The sequence below is a fragment of the Pholis gunnellus genome (assembly GCF_910591455.1).
Source record: "Pholis gunnellus genome assembly, chromosome: 4".
In the NCBI taxonomy this organism is placed as follows: domain Eukaryota; kingdom Metazoa; phylum Chordata; class Actinopteri; order Perciformes; family Pholidae; genus Pholis; species Pholis gunnellus.
The window spans coordinates 920,514-944,208 of record NC_136530.1 but is presented as its reverse complement, the minus strand read 5'-3'; the positions used below and the strand labels follow the sequence as shown (position 1 = coordinate 944,208).

The window sequence follows — 23,695 nt, the reverse complement described above, 5'->3', positions numbered from 1 at the left end:
CACACATTATGAGTGTTAAGGTGGAAGACCACACATTATGAGTGTTAAGGTGGAAGAACACACATTATGAGTGTTAAGGTGGAAGACCACACATTATGAGTGTTAAGGTGGAAGACCACACATTATGAGTGTTAAGGTGGAAGACCACACATTATGAGTGTTAAGGTGGAAGAACACACATTATGAGTGTTAAGGTGGAAGATCACACATTTTGAGTGTTAAGGTGGAAGACCACACATTATGAGTGTTAAGGTGGAAGACCACACATTATGAGTGTTAAGGTGGAAGACCACACATTATGAGTGTTAAGGTGGAAGAACACACATTATGAGTGTTAAGGTGGAAGAACACACATTATGAGTGTTAAGGTGGAAGACCACACATTATGAGTGTTAAGGTGGAAGACCACACATTATGAGTGTTAAGGTGGAAGACCACACATTATGAGTGTTAAGGTGGAAGAACACACATTATGAGTGTTAAGGTGGAAGAACACACATTATGAGTGTTAAGGTGGAAGATCACACATTATGAGTGTTAAGGTGGAAGAACACACATTATGAGTGTTAAGGTGGAAGACCACACATTATGAGTGTTAAGGTGGAAGACCACACATTATGAGTGTTAAGGTGGAAGACCACACATTATGAGTGTTAAGGTGGAAGAACACACATTATGAGTGTTAAGGTGGAAGATCACACATTATGAGTGTTAAGGTGGAAGACCACACATTATGAGTGTTAAGGTGGAAGAACACACATTATGAGTGACAAAAAACCTTTGTTTGTATTTAGACATTTGTCAGCCTAATATTTTGGATAAACATTTATCGGCAGGATTGTGACATCGGTAAACAGTCAGAACATTTCTTATTTTGTCTCATAACCTTCACTCTTCTTACACTCAGAGGGGAACGCCGCTGCATCACCAGAAGACATGACATTCTCACAGCTGCTTGATGTGACATCTGTTCCGTGTTGACATTTTAGCCTTTTGTGGTTATCAGCAGTATGAGGTCTCCTCCGGTGCACCGCGTAGCTCCTGCACCACACCAGGCGGCGCCGTCCAGTTTGTCTTGGCTCGTTGTGTCCCAGAGGCCAGAACCGCGGGGTTCTGGCCTCTGGATAAGGACAGCTGGTGTGTGCATGCACCGTTTGCTTGCATGTTTGTTTATTTGCATGCCTGCTTGTTTGTGTGAGGGGGGGGGGGGTCCAGAGATATAATGAATCGCACCAGCTGGGTGATGTGTGTTTGATTTGTTACAGAGCAAGGCAGCATAGCGCATACAAAACCTCCTTTTTTGGTATGAATTCATTGAGGGACGTCAGCGACTCTCGTTGCCAAATGGATCTCGTCCAACCGGTCAGAAGAGGCGTTGACTTTGGCTCATGGAGACACGAGCTCACCGGGGTCACCGGGGTCACCGTCTACGGCCGCAAACAGAGACGTGTTACAGCAGAAAACACTTCTTCTCTGGTGGTTTGCTCTCTCGTGTCTTACCACTCAACAGTTGTAAAGATTGGAAATATGTCACAGAGACCAGGCTGGTCTCATCCTACGACAGAATAATGCACAAACAACGAACCTTCAGCCAGCAGACGGCTGCTCCATCTATGTTGATGTTTTAACTTAACTTGCTTACTTCCGTGGTTATTTAAACCAAAAATCTATCTTGTATTTCAGCATCTTTTCTTAAACCTAACTAAGTAGTTTTGTTGCTGAAATCTAACAGAGTTTCCTGTGAAAACAGCAGTTTATTTTATAAAAGATTGTGTTCATGTAACTAGCTGGAATTGACACGTCCTGCAGGCTTTCTTAGGAAAACGCACAAAAAACGAGGAGTAAGTTGTCGTAAGTTGTCGTAAGTTGTCGTAAGTTGTCGTAAGTTGTCGCAGGATATCATACGAACAGAAGAACCCGGCTCCAAACGCTCGCCGGGTCTTTGATGGAGGGCGCTTCTGAGCATGCTCAGTGAGCTGATTCTCTCACAGTGTGTTTGCACTTCATCAAAGTGAATTAATGATATAAATTATACAAATCATATTAAATCTCTGCCATTATATATACATATTTATATATATATTGATAAGGTGCTGTAGATCTCTTGCTCAGCTCCCACAACTGAGATTTTACTTTTGGTGAAACATTGAAAACATTCACACGTTACAGATTGAAGGATGAAACCTGTGTGTTTGTGAGAATATCTTTCCTCTCCTTTAATCTGAGACTTTAGCTGCAGCTTGTAAACCCTGCAGAGGTCACTATCAACCACTTCTCTGAATATCTGCATTTGTATTCTTCATACTGTAGCAGCCGTATGAATCATCTTAACGGCGTTCAATTAGAGGCTTCAGAATAATAAATCCTGTGAAGGTGATGTCACACAAGGACACGTCTGATGAAACGGAGTCGTTCTGAGGACAACCCTCGGCTGCTTCTTTCTATTACAGGAAGTGAGACGAGGCTCGTGCCAAACTGTTCGGTGCTGATGAAAAAACATCTTAAGGATGCAATTATCCCCCCCCCCCCTCTGTGTGCAATGATCAAACTCCTGGCTTTCATTTTTCCTCTCATTATCTCTCAAAAATGAACTCACATGAAGCGTCTGAATGCATCTGAACGCCTCCATTCTGTGCTAAAAGCAGCACATTATCATCATTTGAATGAACATATAGATCAGTGCTCAGCTTTCTCTTTGTATCAGACAATGAACGGTTTGAACTTGATGCTCTTTGTGGTTTGAGATAATCACAGTCTGCTGTTCTTTCCTCTCACAGGGGATTGATTTCGCCAGCTTCACGGGCTACATGTTTCTTGGAATCTGCCTCGTCCTCCTCACCTCGTTTCCGTTCCTGCGGCTGCTCTACTGGAACAAAAAGCTCTACAACAAAGAGTCCATCGAGATAGTCGGTGAGTTGAAAGCAAAGGGAGTCATCATGTTGTCACGGGGGAGGAAATGTAAATTGCAGGATTGCTCTGGATGTGAAACAATCTAAAATCAATGATGAAGGCTTTGTGATGATCAGTGTGAAGCTGCTCTGTGCTCGTGGAGACACACACCTTCTCATAGAAAGCTCATGAACGCTGACGTCTCATCGTCCTCATCAGGTCACCCAAAGATCCTCAGTGGTTCAAATGTGATAATAACATGTTTATAACCAGATACTTTTAGGACTTTCAAGCCCAATAACACTTTATATTAAGGTGCACATATTTAGCATAACTACTTGCTTATTACGATGCATATTTGGCTTTTTATTAGTCTTAATAAAGCACTTATTAATGCCTATTCTGCTTGATAATATTCTACAGCTGCTGGGCCATATAAACATATAGTTTCCCCTCAATAAGCTCCTGATGACTGATTATTAACAGGAAGCTGTTGGACTTGAACTATGATCACCACCTTATAATAAATCATAGTCATTCCCCCTTAACGGTTAGAAATTCATATTTTATTCATATATATTCTATTCAAATGTAACAAAACTACAAGTGTTAAGTGTTAAAATGACACTAAATGAAGTCTCAATGAGAATAACTCAGAACTAGTTAATTTAGTTTATTAAGAACTGATTTAAAGTTGCCTCTTAGTAAATCCATGAACGCGTTCTGAAGTGATGCGTTACTAAAAGAGCTTCATTGAGATGCACAGCGTTGATTCTAATTCATTGGAGAGTAAAGTCAGTTTCTTTATTAATAGAAATATCTCTTTATTAATCGTCCACCTGTGAGAGATAGAACATCTCTGTTATCGTTGTTACATAAGAATAGAGCTCTAATGAGCAGGACTCAAGTACAACAACTTCCAATCAATAAGCAGTAAAAGTGTCAGGAAACACGTTCCTCTGATGTTCAGGAGAGAAGCAAACTCCAATGTTCCAGCTAATCTGGACTTCTGCACTTCTTATGTGTACATGTGAGTAAGAACTAATGAACAGAGGAGGACGTGAACTTGAGTTACTGTCCACACAGATCTCTGAGTCTGTTCGCTGCTGCTGTAGATCTTTGCACACGACACCCTGGAGATGCAGATAATGGGCGAAGTAGTAAAAACGGGCTATTTGTGTGAAACACATCAGTGTTCCCCCACAATAGAACACAGAGATCCTCAGCAGGCGATCGTTAAACCAGAGACCTCCAGAGCAAACCTGCTCACATTCAAGGAGGAGAAGACCGGCTGTAACCGGCTGTAACCGGCTGTAACCGGCTGTTACCGGCTGTTACCGGCTGTTACCGGCTGTTACCGGCTGTTACCGGCTGTAACCGGCTGTTACCGGCTGTTACCGGCTGTTACCGGCTGTTACCGGCTGTAACCGGCTGTTACCGGCTGTTACCGGCTGTTACCGGCTGTAACCGGCTGTAACCGGCTGTTACCGGCTGTTACCGGCTGTTACCGGCTGTTACCGGCTGTTAGCGGCTGTTAGCGCCGTTATCGTCCCGCTGAGCCTCCGGCCGACTGGAGGGAAGCCGATATACCCGCTGGCCGTTCGATGTGGACCTGATGAGCGCATCAGTAAACCCCCCCAGACCTGGAGCTTCCTGCTCTCCCTCCACGCTGCTCACTCGCTGGAGGGAATGTTGTGTTTTGTACCCCGGTGCCAGTTAGATCCTATTCAGGTCACCTAGCAACCTTCCTGAAAGAGGAGAAACACCTCCTGGTGTCTGCACAGGCGTCCGGCTCCCTCAGGCTTCTGTTCCCGAGCTGGTCGATGCCGTCGCCCGGCTGCATTAGTCCCTCGATGGGGGCTCGCAGCTTATTGACCAGAAACATCTTATTATCCTCTCAGCTGTAGGAGCTGTTACGCCCCCCCATAGACACGCTGCACTATGCTGTACAGTCGTGTACAGACGTGTGTATGACTCTAAACTCTGCTCTGCAGAACTCAAGCATGAGATCCTGGTCTGGAGGCAGACGGCTCAGCGCATCAACCCGGCCAGCCGGGAGGAGACGGCGGTGAAATGCCTCCTGATGCAGAAAGTCCTCAACCTGGAAAGTCTGCTCCGCAAGATGATGAAGACCTTCCAGAGGTGAAGAGAACGCTGAACACATTGCTGAGAACGCTTTTTAAACACGTGTCTTACAGTAAAACTGTCTTCACTGCTTAAAACACAACATTGTACTTTTTTTAAATCATTTTTTTGCTCAAAAACAAGCTGAAGGAAGTCTTACTTTCTATTTCTGTCCCTGTAAAAGTCAAAGCGATTACAGCCCAAATGTAATTTCATAGCACTGAGAAATACTGAAGCACCAAACGCAACACTCAACAAATACCTAGAAACAGCAGGAAGCTCATGATGTATTCATAAACAGCTGATAGAAGCACCATCACACATCATTTAACCAACATTTTGAAACTCTTAAGAGAGTTATTAGTCTATCATTTATTGTTTTTCTCTGCTTTTAACGCTCATTAAAATGTTGCTGCATCCGACAGAGAAATTTCTCAAGAGGACAAGAACTGGGAGCAGAACATCCAGGAACTGCAGAAGAAGGTGAGCTTCCGTACGTCACGCCGTGGCTGTGGAGCATCGATGTTCTCTCAATAATGAAGCCGGCCTCGTCTTTGAAGCTCCACTTGAGATAAATACCTTCAGTGTGTTGGATGATGTAACTTTAAAAGCTTTCGCTCCATTCAGACTCAACATATATATATATTTCTCTCTCCTCCACAGCACAGAATAACCGACACGGTGCTGTTGGTGAAGTGTGTGTTCGTCCTCACCGTGGTGATCTTCATGTTCTTCCTCAACTCCTTTGTTCCCAGCATTCATCTGGAGCTCGGTGAGCACTGCTTTCTCATTACAGCGCTGTTTTTACAAGGTTCTGTCATGTAATTATGAAACACAGCTTCCTCCGTCCTCGCGTGTAAATTGAGCCCAAATAATGGGCTGAGGAGCAAAAGCCTCCGATAAATTACATGGATACTGAGCTGCATTTAGACCGCTCACTTTGCATCTGTTCATGTGCTGCAATTTAAAACCTGTGGCGATAAATAGTGTTTCAGGCAAAACTACTGAATGCACATTTGATCTGAAATATGCAGATATAGAGAGCTGCAGGGATGAAGTATTTATGTAGTCCAACCAGACGACAACATTCTGAAAAGTCAAGTCAAAGCTGTTAAAGCTGCATTCTCTCTAGTGTCCACCAGGGGGCGACTCCTCTGGTTGTATAGAAGTCTATGAGAAAATGACTCTACTTCTCTCTTGATTTATTTCCTCAGTAAACATTGTAAACATGAGTTTATGGTCTCAATCTCTAGTTTCAAGTCTTCTTCAATACAGCATGATGTTCATTTAGTAAATGATGGTCCATTTAGAGTCACACAGACCATAAAGCAGGGGATGCTTTAGGGGCGGGGCTACACAGTGATTGACAGGTCTCTACCGTAGGGCTAATTGTAAGCCAACGAAAAACACAACGATTCTTTATTTTCAAGTGATTGTACACTCATGAATATATTTATGAATATAATATTCCTGCCAATAGATCCCCATTAATCTCACACACCTTTAGTGACATCACTTTGGACCTTGAGAAACTGGGATGGACAACATTCACTATTTCATAGACCAAATAATTAATACAGATTAATCTAGAAAGTTGAATCATCAGTTGTAGCCCGATGAACAACACAAAATGTAATTATTTTCTGTCAATGATTGTCAACATGTTGTGTCACTGTCAGGTTATTCAGTTGCAGTGCAAAGTGCACCCACATGAATATGATTGGATGTTACCAGTCAGCTGATCTTTCTGACTCTAATTCTGCCTGCTTGCATATTTTGTGCGTGTTAGTAAACGTGGACATGTGTGTTAGGTTGAGGGTTATATCTCCGATGTGTGTCGGTAGATGACCAGAACAACATCTCATTACCACGAACACGATGAAGATGCTGTTCATAGCTGCTGTTCAGTCACCAAACATGCTCAGTTAATTACAGCCGCTGCTCAGCTCACCTCTGAGACATTTATTGAACGGGAATGACCCGACAGCAGCGTGTCCTCTGTCTCTGTGGACGGACGCCTGTCTCCCAACACGGCTCTCATTAATGCGTGCAGGGTTGACTGCTGCAGCTCTATTCATTCACACCTTCACATTAAAGTTTCATTTACTTCACACCGTCAGATTTCACTTCAGTCTGATTATAAACTGGTCATTTCATCTTCCTAATGTGCTACGCTACATTGTTACGCTGCGTTGTTACGCTACGTTGTTAAGCTACGTTGTTACGCTACGTTGTTAAGCTACGTTGTTACGCTACGTTGTTAAGCTACGTTGTTAAGCTACGTTGTTACGCTACGTTGTTACGCTACGTTGTTATGCTACGTTGTTATGCTACGTTGTTACGCTACGTTGTTACGCTACGTTGTTACGCTACGTTGTTACGCTACGTTGTTACGCTACGTTGTTTGTTTGTTTAACCTGAACCAATTGTTTTAGTTTTCTAAACCTGAACCAATCGTTTCACAGCGTAAACCACTCTGCATTTTGTGTTTCTTCAAGCGTGCATGAGGCAGATTTTAGAGATATTAATTATAATTTTGCAGATTGGTCTTCAATAGAATCCAATGCATTCTTACTTTGGTAATTCCAACATGTAAATGACTTTGTCTCTTTGGAGATACAGAATACCTGAAGCATCACAGCTTCTTATCTCAGCCGATGCTTACAAGTGTACGAGATAGTGCAGCCGGAGCTCACATCTCTTTATCTGTTGGCCTTGTTTCTATTGACTTTCTTCTGTGTACCTTTTCACATTTCCTGTCTCAGACACTGTTGTCGTGCTCGTGATAGATAAGTCGATCGCTGCTCAGACTAAAAGCTCTGTTTGATTGCAGAGCTCTTTGGTTTGTTATCTGCTGCTCGCTCTGTTCAGGAAACATCAATATGTGGAAATCCTAAATGTCATATTTGTGTCTATTATATTTGTCCTCATAGACCTAATAAGACACTTATTCTGAGTTATCTACTTTTTGCAATTTGTACAAGAGATTGACATTACATGAGCTTTTATGATTCATTATTTCTTCATTTATGGCATATTTAATTAATGATTATTTAGTCATTATGATCAGGATGGATGTTGGTCAAAAATGTAACTCAGTGAAAGTGGAATGTAATATTAATATAAAATGTTATGGCATTTTCTTAAAGCATGTTTTTCTCCTCTCAGAGCACGTTCATGTTCAACCTAAACTGATGCAGGTTCAATGAAAACAGGATTATTTTGAAGTTGACTCAAGCCTCATCAAATACTCTTTAACAGTAACTTAACACAACAAAACGCTCATGAAACACGTCATGGATTGGAACTGGAGGACCTTGTGTTGTACCTGGAGAACCCAAACACCAGGAACACGACATGCTGCGACTCCTTCAGACGCTCGTCTCCTCTCTGCTCGTCTCCTCTCTGCTCGTCTCCTCTTCGTGTCCTTCCACCGCTCTTCTTTCGTCACTAGTTCCCTTCAGCAGTGAAAGTATTTCCCAGAAGGCCGAGGCCGAGGCAATCACTGCCGCTCACAGAGAGGGCTGAACTCTCTGCGTCAGACTGAATTCTCATTTTCACACAGAATTAGTTTGAGATGTTTCCTGATCTTTGACTTTCTATATTTGAGATTTATTTGTTTGCACAATAAATCAAAGCATCCGAAACAACAACAACAAAAGACACAAAGCGAGTTATGCAGGTGAGATAACAAAAGAAGAAGATCTCTCCTCCATAAACATTCTAAGCAAATACAGAAGTCACACAACCTCCTCCACTCAACAAAAAGCCAAGATCCACTGCACGAGCAAACATACAGTCAGCAACATGAAGTACAGACAGTAAAGACATGAAGAGTGAAACAAGACCAGGCTGGAGAAACATCTTTAATAAAGCTCGCTGTTCTTTTTGAGAGTTGTGATCAAAGACACATTTCAGTGAACAGAGAGCGATGGAGTTCATGTATGTGTGTGTGTGTGTGTGTGTGTGTGTGTGTGTGTTCTAAATCTGTCTTCATGAAACCATGAAGCGCTGGCTGTGTTTTCTCTGAAGACGTCGGCTGATGTTCCTTGTTCTGTCTCAGGTTGGATCGCTATCCTGGGTTCTCTGTGGCTTCTGGTTCTGGCCGACATCCAGGATTTCGAGATCATCCTTCATCGGGTGGAGTGGGCCACGTTACTCTTCTTCGCTGGCCTCTTCGTCTTGATGGAGGTATTTCACACGCAGCCCGTGTTTATGGCGTTAAATGGAAGCCCCATCATGTTCTTTTAAAGAGATTCACACATGAAGTAGCAGCAACTGAGACCGAACAAAGACTTTAGCAGAGCCTCCGTTTACACAAGGTTATAGAGTCGAGTTTATCCAAACCAACGTCTGTCCAAACTACACTGTAGCTGAGTTTAATTGCTCCAAAACTAATACATATTTCTATTTTTGGCCACATTTCAAATGTTTGCTCGAAATTAACTTGACAATTGAACAGAAACTCGGCTCGAGTTCAACAAGTCAGTGTTGAAATGAGCAGGAGGAGAGCTAGTTAACGTTAGCGGAGGAGAGCGAGTTAACGTTAGCGGAGGAGAGCTAGTTAACGTTAGCGGAGGAGAGCGAGTTAACGTTAGCGGAGGAGAGCTAGTTAACGTTAGCGGAGGAGAGCGAGTTAACGTTAGCGGAGGAGAGCTAGTTAACGTTAGCGGAGGAGAGCTAGTTAACGTTAGCGGAGGAGAGCGAGTTAACGTTAGCGGAGGAGAGCGAGTTAACGTTAGCGGAGGAGAGCTAGTTAACGTTAGCGGAGGAGAGCTAGTTAACGTTAGCGGAGGAGAGCGAGTTAACGTTAGCGGAGGAGAGCGAGTTAACGTTAGCGGAGGAGAGCTAGTTAACGTTAGCGGAGGAGAGCTAGTTAACATTAGCGGAGGAGAGCTAGTTAACGTTAGCGGAGGAGAGCTAGTTAACGTTAGCGGAGGAGAGCGAGTTAACGTTAGCGGAGGAGAGCTAGTTAACGTTAGCGGAGGAGAGCGAGTTAACGTTATCATCATGTGTTCAAAGGTCATCTTGTAAACTGTCGTCAGCATCAATATAAAGTAGACATCGGAGAGGGAAAGATTCAGAGTCATTGTGGGAGAAGAACAACCTGATATGTGAACATCTGAATGATGAAGTGATCCAGAGCTGTGATGAATGAAGCTGTGCTCTCCTCTGAACAGCATCTTTACAAGATAATAAAGGAAAGCGGATGCTCGTACTGACGGTGCACAGTGAGAGGATGTTTCTCTCAGTGACAGGATGGTTTAACTCTGAAGCATTGAACTCAAACCCCCGGTGTGTTTACCACAACCAGAGTAGACCTGTCTCTGTCTGCTTAATGTGGGCTGAATAACAGACTCATTGCTTTTCTCCTCTTGGTTTGATCCCACCTATCACTAGTTCTCCTCAGCTCTTTTTATTTTTCTTCCTCGTATTAATCTCCTCTTCATCTTCCAGGCCTTAGCTCAGCTGCAGCTCATCGACTATATTGGAGAACAGACGGCGCTGCTGATAAAAGTGAGTTTTTTTTCTCTCGGGGCTCCACACAACTGGCGTAATTGATAATTGGGCACAGGTGATGTGATATTGTTTTTCATGCATATTGATCCTTTTTGTTCTGCGCGGTTTGATTTCTTTCTTTGCATCTGAGTCGGAGGTAATCTCTGCTTGGTGCGAGCTGAGGATTGCAGCAGTAATAGAGACGTCAGCTCGTGTTTAGACGGCGAGCTTCTAGAAGGCTAATAATCACACATGACAGGTGGCGCGCTGTTCACCTGCTCAGCCTCCACAAACAACACACTGCATGCTGGGTAGAAGTGCACGGCCTTTCTATCCTGATACAAAAGACATTTTGTGACCGGAGATCAATCCGTCCATCTCGGAGGAAGTCCCGATTCCTAAAATGCATCTGGAGGAGCTAAGAGCGAGGAAGCACCGGTGTTTCCTCTGAGGAGTGTCTTCATCACATAAACAACTAGAAGAGGAGCGACACACAGCTGGAATGATCTCAAACCACTGGACTTCATACAAACATTTGTTTTACACACTAATATATAAGACGTCTTTATTACATATAGCCTGTGTGTGCGTGTTCAGTAAAAGAATGTGACATCCCATCGTTCTTGTCACATGATGCCACATTTTAAATTGAATTAATAGTAAATATATATTTGTCATGAACGCCGTTAAGTTCATCTGACAGAGATCATAAAACACAGTTATAACGAAACGAACAGCTGATCAGCTGTGACACACGTCAGTCTCTCATAAATGCTCGTTGCCTCGACTCCTCTCCTCTCGTCTCCTTCCGCTCACATGGGGCGGGACTACAAGACGCGAGGCGAGGAAAGGAATCGAGGAGGCCAATGTGATGGGTGCTGGGTTGAGGTGGTATGCGTGTGTAATATGACAGTAATAAGTGATTATGTTTTAATGTCCCCTCTCAGGCGGTGCCAGAGGACCAGCGCTTGGCTATAGCCATCATCTTGGTGATGTGGGTCTCGGCTCTGGCTTCTTCTCTCATTGACAACATTCCCTTCACCGCCACCATGGTGAGAGCTGCAGCAAGTCATCAATAATCCTTCATGTTACACAGTATTGTGACAGACTTCTGCCTTGACGTTATGCATGTGGTTCCAGCACACGTTATTACATGTGATCATTACTGGCTGCGTTAACCGTCAACTGTTCTGATGTCTTTAAAAAGTAGAGTCATTTTCTCACAGACTTCTATACAACCAGAGGAGTCGCCCCCTGACGGACAAAAAAGCCTCTTGGACCCCTAAGCTCCGCCTCCCAAATTGTTTTTTTTGCAAACTCCTACACGCTGAGTCCGATTGCTACTAATTTAGCTGTGGATCAGTATTGGATCTATATTATAAAATGTTATCAAAATATTTTTGATATCTCATTTCGTTTAGAAGATATGGACCAATGAACTCGATAGGGCGTAGCTTAGTTTTGTAATACTCAACTTCAAAACCATTTAACCTATAATCGCAAAATTTGTCGCTTATGTGCACATCGCATCCTGTTATGTACCCTACCATTTTCATTCCATTCAACCACTAGGGAGCGATACAGTAGTTAAGCCATTTTTGGCTTTTTTTGTCAATTTTCATCATTTTCAGGCATCGTACTTTAACGAACTCCTCCCACAGAATTCATGCGATCGACTTCAAATTTGGTCAAGATGATCTAAAGACATTAATGATGAAAATTTAATAAAATGGTCTACTGACATTGGACGACCTTCATTTTATGTGGCGCCTATTGCCGTGGCAATGCGTCATTCGTCATGAAAAAGGAAGTTTATTTTTCAACAAGCCTTGGAACTTTGCACAGGTGTCATAGACTCCGATAGCGCCCCCTACAAATATTCAAAAATGCAGCCCCAGCGCTACGTTTGACCTACATGTATGAAATTTATTAGGAACGTGTATCACATGATGACTTAAAAAAAGTCTCCTGGGACCATGCTCTAAAATGAACATGAAGTTGGCCATTTCTATTTTTGTGTGAATTTTCCCTTGATTTCTAGTCGCTATACTTAAACGAACTCCTTCTAGGGACTTTGTCAGATCCACTTCAAATTTGGTGTAGAGCAACATAATGCATGTTTGCGCGTGTTCTCTAGCGCCACATAGTGGATACAGGAACTGGTGGAATATTTGCACTACATAATTTCCAGCATCGCAGAGTCCAGCGGGAAAAATACGGAAAAAAACGGGACGCGTTGTCCGATGGTCGAAGACATTCGCGGCCGCGTCTGCTGGCGTCCCGCCGGTACCCCTGAGTAGCGGGAAGGTGCGAGGGCCCGTACATCGCTGCTTGCAGCTTTAATTTTCAATTATTTCTGTTACATCTATGAGACCAACTTTTCACCACTTTAGTTTTGCTGAAAATCAATAGATTTGTGCAGACATCAATGTTTCTGACAGGCGTCAGTGAGCTCTATTAAAATGACAGTGAGAAAAGCAGAAGAGGTTTTCCTCGCTGACAGAACGAGATGTAGCTTGCATGAATTAAATATTTTCTCTAAGTATAAGTATTAATCATTTTCACATACTTTCAGGCCCATGCTAAATGTATTCTTCCAATAAAAGAAGATTTCAAACCGCATCCATTTTCAATTCAGTGCACAGCTGATGAGAACAGCATGTCACTAACTCAACACTTTAATCTCAGGAGACAACCTCCAGTTTTAAAAAGTGAAGTCAATGCTTCATGTGTTAAAGCTGCATTCTCTCTAGTGTCCACCAGGGGGCGACTCCTCTGGTTGTATAGAAGTCTATGAGAAAATGACTCTACTTCTCTCTTGATTTATTACCTCAGTAAACATTGTAAACATGAGTTTATGGTCTCAATCTCTAGTTTCAAGTCTTCTTCAATACAGCATGATGTTCATTTAGTAAATGATGGTCCATTTAGAGTCAAACAGACCATAAAGCAGGGGATGCTTTAGGGGCGGGGCTACACAGTGATTGACAGGTCTCTACCAGAGACGTATACGGCGTCTCTACGTCACTCCTCCTCAGTCCAGATATGGTCACTTCCTGTTCACTGGTTGCGGAAAAGCCAAGATGGCGACGACCAAAACGTTGAACCTGAGGCTTCAAAACGTCCACAAATGAACGTGCACTTATAAACAGTCTGTGGTTATATCTTGTTAATTGAATTGGCACAAAAAGTGTATTTAGTTACCTTTAAAAAGAACCAGTCTAAGGATGCTATTCCCCAGTCTTTGTGCTAAGCTAAGTTAATTCTTAGCAAGAACTTCCAGTAGATATATTCTCCAAAATGTCAAACTATTCCTTCAAACTTTAAGCACAAACGGTTCTGTGACAGCCGTATATATATATATATATGTGTGTGTGTGTGTGTGTGTGTGTGTGTGTGTGTGTGTGTGTGTGTGTGTGTGTGTAAGAATGTGTACCGTCATGCAAAATAATGTCAAAGAATCCGTATGTTTTTGGAAAAGCTTTGCCTCTGAGACTGACTAACGTCTGTGTATGTTTTGAATCATTTCTCTGTTCTTGCAGATTCCAGTCCTCATCAACCTCAGTCAGGACCCGGATGTGAACCTGCCAGTGAAGCCTCTCATCTATGCCTTGGCCATGGGAGCCTGTCTCGGGGGTGAGATGTTCTCTATGAAAAATGAGATTATTGTTTTGGCATTTTATGTCTTTCTTTGATAGTGAAGAGAGAGAGGACAGAGGTGCAGCCGGGATTAGAACGTGTGGTCGTTGCTATGACGCCTCAGTAAAATACCTGGGTGGCGTCTCAGCCCAGAGTCATGGCAGGTCGGGAAATAGTCACACAATGCAATGCGTTGGTTTCGTGTCATTATTTGTCTCAGGAAAAAAAATAACGGCAAACGAAAGTCAATGTGAATTATTTTTGGGGTTCAGCACACATGAAATGCGTCCATGTGACTAAGAAACAGTCAGAGCAGGTGATGCACTCTGTAATATCCAAAGAGACGACTTCTGCTGAACGGGAGGGGAGACTGATGGGACCATATGGTGGTGGTTTTGATGTCTAACTCTACCTGGTGGTGGTTTTGATGTCTAACTCTACCTGGTGGTGGTTTTGATGCCTAGCTCTACCTGGTGGTGGTTTTGATGCCTAACTCTACCTGGTGGTGGTTTTGATGTCTAACTCTACCTGGTGGTGGTTTTGATGCCTAACTCTACCTGGTGGTGGTTTTGATGTCTAACTCTACCTGGTGGTGGTTTTGATGCCTAGCTCTACCTGGTGGTGGTTTTGATGCCTAACTCTACCTGGTGGTGGTTTTGATGCCTAACTCTACCTGGTGGTGGTTTTGATGTCTAACTCTACCTGGTGGTGGTTTTGATGTCTAACTCTACCTGGTGGTGGTTTTGATGTCTAACTCTACCTGGTGGTGGTTTTGATGTCTAACTCTACCTGGTGGTGGTTTTGATGTCTAACTCTACCTGGTGGTGGTTTTGATGTCTAACTCTACCTGGTGGTGGTTTTGATGTCTAACTCTACCTGGTGGTGGTTTCGTTAGAAGTGAAGAGGATCAGCTCTGACTCGCTGTGAGAATTGTTTATCAGTAAACTTTAAAAATACATTTTAGTGCAAGAGGCAAAGACATGTTTTAAGACTTCCTGTCGAGGCTCTCAGGGCGTCTAATGGGGGACGACTGAAGACTGAAACCAGCACACAACAACAGACCCTCAGAGTCCCCAGAGACCCCGTCTGTCTGGAAGCTGCTGGTCTTTATGGATGGCCTCTGCCAGAAGGAGGATCAGGACCCCCCCCCCCCCGTCCCCCGTCCCCCCGTCCCCGGGGGGCCCAGGCTCTTTGTGACAGCAGCCCGAGGGCCCCTTAAGATGTGGCCTCGTTCAGGCTCCCTGGTCCCCTTCGGCTCCTCGCTGCTCTGTTTAGGAGAGAAGGACACAGAGACAGAGAGCTGTCATTGTGTTCCTCGGTTTTAATCAACCGCTCTGCTTCGGGTTCCGTATCGATCGGCAGCTCGATGTCCTCCGACGCCGACGCCTCTTTGAGATGTGAGCGTATCGAGCGGCGGGATGGAGACGCAGCCCGACTGTCAAAACAGAAAGAGGAAAACTCTATACTGGATTCACTAACAGATGATTGTTGTTACAGCACTGCATGTTGGGAATGTGTCCTTTGTGAAGGATTCAAGGATCATCTATTGTCTTTATGTAACACATAAATCTGGACAGAAAATATATCTTCACATTAAAACCTCCACACGAGGGAAACGTCCGTTAATGACGTGAACATCAGAGTCCAGCTCTCCTGACGTTAAACCGTCTGTACTCCAGTTACTCACCGTTAACCTGAAGATCAGTTAGTTTTCCTCTCATGTCTCCACGCTGAACAGAGAATAAAAAGTAACATTTAACAGAAGTTAAACTACATGAAAACATCTGTTTACAAACTCTCACACAGCTGGTTCAGAATAATCCGTCTATAAACACATCTTCACTGAAACCTGAACATCTGAAGACGCGTTGGTTTGCTCTCCTGCACGAGCGCGAGCCACCGGCTGAGTGATGATGTAGAGACGATGATCCAGAGTTAAACTCACGTTGTTTTCCTTCTGTTCAGGAAACGGCACGTTGATCGGAGCGTCAGCCAACGTCGTGTGTGCAGGAATCGCTGAACAGCACGGATACGGATTCTCCTTCATCGAGTTCTTCAGGTGAGCTCGCTCCTCCTGAAAGATGTGTTATAAATAAATGTACACTAAAGATGTGTACCTATAAATAAATGTACACTAAAGATGTGTACTTTATAAATAATGTACACTAAAGATGTGTACTTTATAAATAATGTACACTAAAGATGTGTACTTTATAAATAAATGTACACTAAAGATGTGTACTTTATAAATAAATGTACACTAAAGATGTGTACCTATAAATAAATGTACACTAAAGATGTGTACTTTATAAATAAATGTACACTAAAGATGTGTACCTATAAATAATGTACACTAAAGATGTGTACTTTATAAATAAATGTACACTAAAGATGTGTACCTATAAATAATGTACACTAAAGATGTGTACTTTATAAATAAATGTACACTAAAGATGTGTACTTTATAAATAATGTAGACTAAATCTATGTGAATGTGTCTCCTGTAGCCTGAGTTCTGCCCTCCGGGCTGCTCACATGTTAATGTTCATCTTATGCTGCGATACGAGATCCAACAATGTGAATTGAGTCGCCTGAGAACATTTGGAGAAACGCCCCAAAAAAGTCTCACATTTCAGCTTCAAGGACTTCGTGACAGGAAGCAGATCTAAAAAGGATCCGTCTCAGTTCAGCACGTTTGGTTTCACAGGAACCTGGTTCATCATTTATCCTAAACTCAGACGGCATGGAGCCTCTTTACACAACATGAAATATAATAAGAAATATAATGATCAAACATTTAGAATCTCAATGTTCTCGTCCAGCATTCGTAGATAAAACAACGTGTTACCACGTCATCATGGAACGCCGCCCAGGACGCCACCTGCTCCTCATAATGACAATAATCACACATTTGACTTTAAAAGACACTCAAAGACAGAAACAATAGAAGACATGACAATATAAAGAAAATAGATGACATCACAGTAAGAACGGCACTAAACACACACATCAGGACCTTCACAGGTTAACAGCAGGTTTATCATTATAAACACTTATAGCAGCCAGACACACGTCACAAACAGCTGTAGGAGAGCTGGAGAGGTCAGACGCATGAATGTGAGTCTGATTCGGCTCAACGTGCAGCGACTCGCTGCCTTTAATTCATGCAAAGCGTTGTGTGGTGATGATGAGGAGGAGGAGGAGGAGAGAGCGAAGGCCGGTTAGTTCTGCAGCAGATTATATCTGAATGTCTCCAGCAGGACTGCTGTTAAAGCTGGAAAGCTGTTTGTAACGTGAAGGTTCCTCTGGAGCTGATGGACGCTCCTCACATCATCAGCTCCTCACATCATCAGCTCCTCACGTGAGGAGGAGCTGATGACGCTCCTCACATGAGGAGGAGCTGATGGACGCTCCTCCTCACATGAGGAGCTGTCGGTGTTTCCTGCCGCTCTGCCGTCGTTTGAACATTCAGTCTTTTTGTGTCTTTGCTTCTTTTCTTTAGCTGTTAATAAAATAAATCCTCACATGAAACAGAAAGATCAACTGGATTAAATGAGTCTTTATATTGATTAAATCAACTTTCTTTAAAGAATATAACTCGACTACACATGTGGATTAAAGCAGAATATTCATTAGATGAAAACAATGACTTCTGTTCTCAACACATTCAGACTTTTAGACTCTCTGGAGTTATTAGAAACGTTTAAAAGACACATTCGTGTATTTCTGCACAACATGAAGCTTTTTCTTCATCTCAAGCAGGAGGAGCAGAGGACAGGAAGTGGAAGAATATATATATATATATATATATATATATATATATATATATAACAACAGATGACCTTTAGTGTTGTCAAGTCAAATGCACGATTACAGACAAGTTGTGCATTTTACTTCTTTCCTTTGTTCTGTTCACGTTATCGCAAAAGACGTAATTAGTGGAAAATGTCTTCACAGTCGTTCCAATTAGTTCTCGCACTAAACAGACTAAACAGACTGAGGACGTTCTGCAGGAGACCAGTTGCAGCCTGTCGGCTCCTCTCCTCTCTCCTCTCTCCTCTCTCCTCTCTCCTCTCTCCTCACGCTGAAGCGTCGCTCTGGCTGAAGGCTGGTCTTGATGTCCTCCTCACATCACACAACATCCTACTCAGGAGCTGTCACAACACAATAAAGAGATTTTAGGTTTTCCTCTGAAATGTAATTGAGTAAAAGTGTAAAGTAGCATAAACATCAAATACTAAATGTACCGTGCTGTCCACCTCTAGTATTGATCTAATGCTCTGACTTTGTCTTTAAGTAGTTTTCCTGCAGGCTGACTGCAGCGTACGGACCGACGCCCTCAGTATTAACGGGTCATGTCAGTGCTGTCAGGATGCATTCAAGGTCTTTTAAAGCGTCTGATCGGACGGGCTGCTCTCATCCAGCGTCCGTAGCTATACCGACAAAGAAACATGCCGTAATTCGTAGATATCCCGCAAAATAATTAGCTGTGACGTCCGTCTTATTACAGCACAGACCACAGAGTCCCTCTGGTTCATCCAAAGAGAGTCTTTGAGATCGCATCGTGCCGTCACATACAGTTAAGTCACCGTGGTTGATGATAAGGTATGAGCCTCTTTCATCTGGCCTCCGTCCCGTCCTGCTGAGGCTCTGACGGGGAAACGAGTCGCTCCAGCAGAGGTGACCTCAGCTGGTCTGATCGTGAGTCTCGAGAATCCATCTTCACGTTGACATTCATTCAACAGAGATAAAAAAAACATAGTGCTCTCATGTTGATGGAATATTTAAAGGATTACTTCACTACATCACCATCTGTACATCACTTATTCTCCCTGTTTGAACTCGATTCTTGAAGAAAGCGTTTTTCTCTCCAACAGACAAGTAGCTTCACAACAACACAACTATACAAAGACATGTTTACAAACGCTCACACAACTGGTGCAGAATAATTCAAGAGGTTGAATTTAAATAGTTTTAAACCAGGAGACAAACCTCCGGGTCTGAAGAGTGAAGCCAAAGCTTCATGTGTTAAAGCTGCATTCTCTCTAGTGTCCACCAGGGGGCGACTCCTCTGGTTGTATAGAAGTCTATGAGAAAATGACTCTACTTCTCTCTTGATTTATTACCTCAGTAAACATTGTAAACATGAGTTTATGGTCTCAATCTCTAGTTTCAAGTCTTCTTCAATACAGCATGATGTTCATTTAGTAAATGATGGTCCATTTAGAGTCACACAGACCATAAAGCAGGGGATGCTTTAGGGGCGGGGCTACACAGTGATTGACAGGTCTCTACGTCACTCCTCCTCAGTCCAGATATGATCACTTCCTGTTCACTGGTTGTAAAAGCCAAGATGGCGACGGACAAAACGCTGAAGTCAAAGCTTCAAAACGTCCACAAACCGATGTGAGACGTCACGAAGACGACGTCCACTTCTTATGAAGAGTCTGTGATTCAAACACTCATCACTGTGTTCTCTAGGGTTATTGTAAATGTGGAAATATGGAGTTAATGGCAAAAGCCTTTCAGTAGAGGAGGTTTTGTGATGAAGGGGGACAGACTTCTTAAATTACAGGAAGTGGAAGGTCAGATCTCTGTTTAGTTTTGTTCTCTGAGGTTTTCCTTCATTATTCACATCCTGTTTTAAACCTGAAGTCCTCATCACTGGACCAGCCTCATTAATCCTCAGTTCAACTACTCAGCTGACATTTCCACATGCGTATTAAGTGGAAACGGCATAATTGTATTCACCTGAATGAACAAATAGTAGCAATAAAGAGTAAGACATAAACACACACACACACACACACACTCCTCCAACATTTACTTGGTAACCTCTGGACTTCCTGTCTGCTGCAGCTCATCCGGTGAAGAAGACTCGATACGTGGGAGATTCTGAAAGGTCATCTTAAAGTAGGGCTTTGAAACGGCTCATGGAGCTTCTATGAGAGAGAGAGAGCGGAGACAACAGCTAAATGACTGTAATGTAACGTGAATGTTTGCATAACAAAGAATAACATCAACCGGCTAAACTCTCATGAAATCCCCCAAACATTGAACCTTTCCCAGCTGTCAGAAATATCTGAAATAAGGAAGTTGTGTAACTTAATTGGCCACATGGCGATCTTTAATTAAAGCTCAGTAACTGACACCGTGGATCAGACGTGAGGCTTGGTCCTCACGTTCTCTGAGGGAACTCGTTCATAATGAAAGTTCTTCACTTGCTCTGTTCTGTTTATAGACCAGTTGGTTTTAACACGGTGCAGAGAAACTCAAGGAAATCCATTTTGAACTTATTTTCCAGCAATAACCACGAACGGAAGCTTTACTACGTTACTTTAGTGAGTCATAAATACTAAAGAACATGTACGTCGGGATTTTGTAGCCATTTGACGTCATGATTATGTCACAATGCTAGCGAGCGGCAAAACAAAGCAAAGGCCTAAAGAGTGAAACGTTACTCAGTAAAATGTCCTCTTGATGTGTCGTTGGGTGTGAGAATCGATATCGTGTTCGTCTCTGTGATTTGATTCGCTTCAGTGGGCAAAACATTCCAGAGACGGAGAGAACATGTTGCTAATAGCTTAGCTTAGCTTAGCCTTCTGCTAACCTCAGTTGTCAGTGCTGCTGCACTGCAGAAGGTGAACTGTGAGCGATGAAGAGCTGCCTCTCTGTCGGGCTCGTGTTGCATGAAAACATGGTGGAATTAGCAAGCTAGCTAGTGGGCGGCGCGCTACTTAGCTATCTTGCTAGTTCCGCCATGTTTTCCCCGTCTGACCTGAGTGTGCTACAGTAGTTACTGTAACATATAGAATGTCTGTTGGTAAAACTACATTTAAGATAGAAGATGAAGTTATATTTGATGCTGTTAACGTGCGTCACCACCATGATAATCGCCGCGCATCAGAAATAACTCACTGTTAGCGCTTTGTCATTGATCTCAATAGGAAGATTAGCACAGTTAGCAGACAGTAATGTGAACCATCATCAGGATGTTTCTGCTTATCTTCTGGTTTATTTGACATCTGCTCTAAATGATATTTGAATGATATTAATTCTCAGTAGTATTATATAGTTTTGAACTTCTTTCCTGCTTCGACAAAGAAGACGTTCTTCTGTCTCTCCAACATGGATCTGTGTCAGAGCCTCCGGAGCAGCCATGGGTCCATGAAGGACCATCTGCAGGTCTGGACTCATCTCAGGACACATTTTAAATGTATGACACGAACTGAGCAACCAAAACACTGTTGTCTGCAGTTTTACATGGTTCTTCATGTCAACATGATGTTCTGTTTGTATATTCTGAATCAGGTCTCATTATGAATGTTGATGTTAAAGTCCTTCATGATGTTTCTCCTTCTGGACGTCGTCTCTACTGCAGCTCCACTAGTTGTGTTCAACACACAGAGAGAGACTCTGATAGTGAATGAGCTGTATACATATATACATATATACATATATACATGTACACATGTATACATGTGTGTATATATGTATATATATACACACATGTCCACAGAATGATCCTAGAACCTGAACAATATCAACATATCACACATGAGTTACTCTGAACATGATTCACAATAAGAACTCATTCAGAATATACAAACAATGTTTATATCAAACATATATAATATTCTCATATAAGTGTCGATGTAAATGTCGTCAATGGCCAAGAAAGTTTAAAAGAGGACGAAGACGGTGAATGAAATGAGAGAGCAGCAGACGGGTGAAGGTGACCTCCTGCTGTGTGTTTGTCCTGTTGTGAGGTTAATGTTCTCGTATATCACAGATTCACTGAGAGGGTTTGAGGAGAGGAGCTGTGATATGAGGTGACGTTGTGAAGTACCTCCGCCTTATCAGACCTTATTCATGACCACGTCGCTTCAGGCCGTCGGCTCCATTTGTCTGATGTAGAGAAACAAACGTGTGCAGTCGCCCATTTGTAGAGATTTGAGGATTTTTATGACAAATGAATGATGGAGTAACAGTAACGCTCCTTTAACACCGTATATTGTTTCTACTGCACGTTGTATTCATGATGTGGATGCGTGTCTGCATTGCACTATAATGCAACAATGACTAGAGAATAAAAAGCAGACATGTTTCTGATTCTGATGATCTAACTCAAGATTGTTTACAGGAAAACAACATACTGCAAAGAAAGGAACACAACATTACATTTCTACCTGGTTCGGCTGATGAAAGGTTCACGGTTTGGGTTGAAATAAGTACATTTCTAACATTTAGTTGAGTTTATTTAAAGCTGCTACGAGGAACTTTAACTTTGTGTTGGTTCTGTCGCCCCCTGTGGTCTAAAGCTGTAGTGACTCTGAGCACCAGACTCTTTAGAAAACCTCTCATGTTACTGCAGCAGGTCTCAGTCTGACCCTCTCAGTCCTGGTTCTGGTTCTTCCGTGCCTCCCTTCCCTCCAGCGGGTCCAGCGATACGTCCTGGTCTCCAGCAGATGATTCCACCTCTTTGAACATTTTTAGAGAAGTAGAGTCATTTTCTCATAGACTTCTATACAACCAGAGGAGTCGCCCCCTGGTGGACACTAGAGAGAATGCAGCTCTAACACATGACGCTTTGGCTTCACGATGAAGAACCGGAGGTTGGCACCTGAATATGACTTGATGAAAAGTCTGTGGATTAGAAAGGATTCATCGTCTGGGGACCATGAATCTCTATACGTTAAATACGCTGGTGATGAACATTAAAACCTGTTGTTTCCTTTCTCCTCACAGGTTGGGATTCCCCATGATGATCATGACGTGTGTGATCGGCATGTGCTACCTGCTGCTCACACACATCGGACTCGGATGGAACATGTGATCCAAAGGAACGTTCAGCTCGCTGTCAATGTGACGAGTCACCCGATCGACCGATCGGATCGCGGGCGCTAAATGAAGCTCAGCTGCCTCGTGTTTTTTGGGAAAAAAACGTCTTTGACTAAAATGCAAAAAAGAGCAGCAGGGACCAGAACCACCGGAGCTCTGACCAACACTTTGAATCCAACATCCAACAATACGAAGTCACAAACTCAAAGAGTCTCCTGGAGGACCTGGTCCCAGTCCGTCCTGCTGCTCACGGTGCTGCTGGTGTTAGTCCAGTTAACCCCTCTGGTGCCAGACCACTCACTCTGTTTACTACGCTCTCATCATTAATTGTATTCCTCTGATTTGTACACCGATCACTCACGAGTTGTTTTAAAGGAACCATAATACCCGGTGAAAGGGATTTCAAGTGTAAACAGCGTCAATCAAACGGGAGCGTTTAGTGGAGTGATTCAGTCAAACATGTAGACTGTTATAGACGTGTTATTACCTATTGTACTGTGTACACAATGATGAAATGTAAACTCAATTATTTTAGACCACATTTAATGTAGAACAATGCTGTAACATGGAGTGGATGGACATCGACCTGAGATGTTCCATGTTTGAGATCAACGTTAACAATAAAGGTTGTGATGTTTCTGCTCTTCATTTGGCTCAGTTTCACTTTATTCTTTATCTATATCTCTATATCTATATAGAGATA

General features: G+C 42.9%; 1 protein-coding gene across 1 annotated transcript in view; it reads left to right on the top strand.

The window, feature by feature from the left end:
- oca2 (oculocutaneous albinism II) overlaps positions 1 to 23,640 on the top strand; it is a gene marked incomplete at its 5' end in the record, with an annotated part of 39,168 nt that extends 15,528 nt beyond the window's left edge. Inside the window, 10 exons of the mRNA XM_079157745.1 lie at positions 2,778 to 2,910; positions 4,884 to 5,031; positions 5,439 to 5,496; positions 5,677 to 5,785; positions 9,077 to 9,204; positions 10,471 to 10,530; positions 11,460 to 11,564; positions 14,055 to 14,148; positions 16,117 to 16,210; positions 22,900 to 23,640. Coding sequence (XP_079013871.1) covers positions 2,778 to 2,910; positions 4,884 to 5,031; positions 5,439 to 5,496; positions 5,677 to 5,785; positions 9,077 to 9,204; positions 10,471 to 10,530; positions 11,460 to 11,564; positions 14,055 to 14,148; positions 16,117 to 16,210; positions 22,900 to 22,987 — 1,017 coding nt within the window. The 3' untranslated portion in view covers positions 22,988 to 23,640. The remainder of the gene's footprint in view (positions 1 to 2,777; positions 2,911 to 4,883; positions 5,032 to 5,438; positions 5,497 to 5,676; positions 5,786 to 9,076; positions 9,205 to 10,470; positions 10,531 to 11,459; positions 11,565 to 14,054; positions 14,149 to 16,116; positions 16,211 to 22,899) is intronic.
- Positions 23,641 to 23,695: the final 55 nt, after the last annotated feature.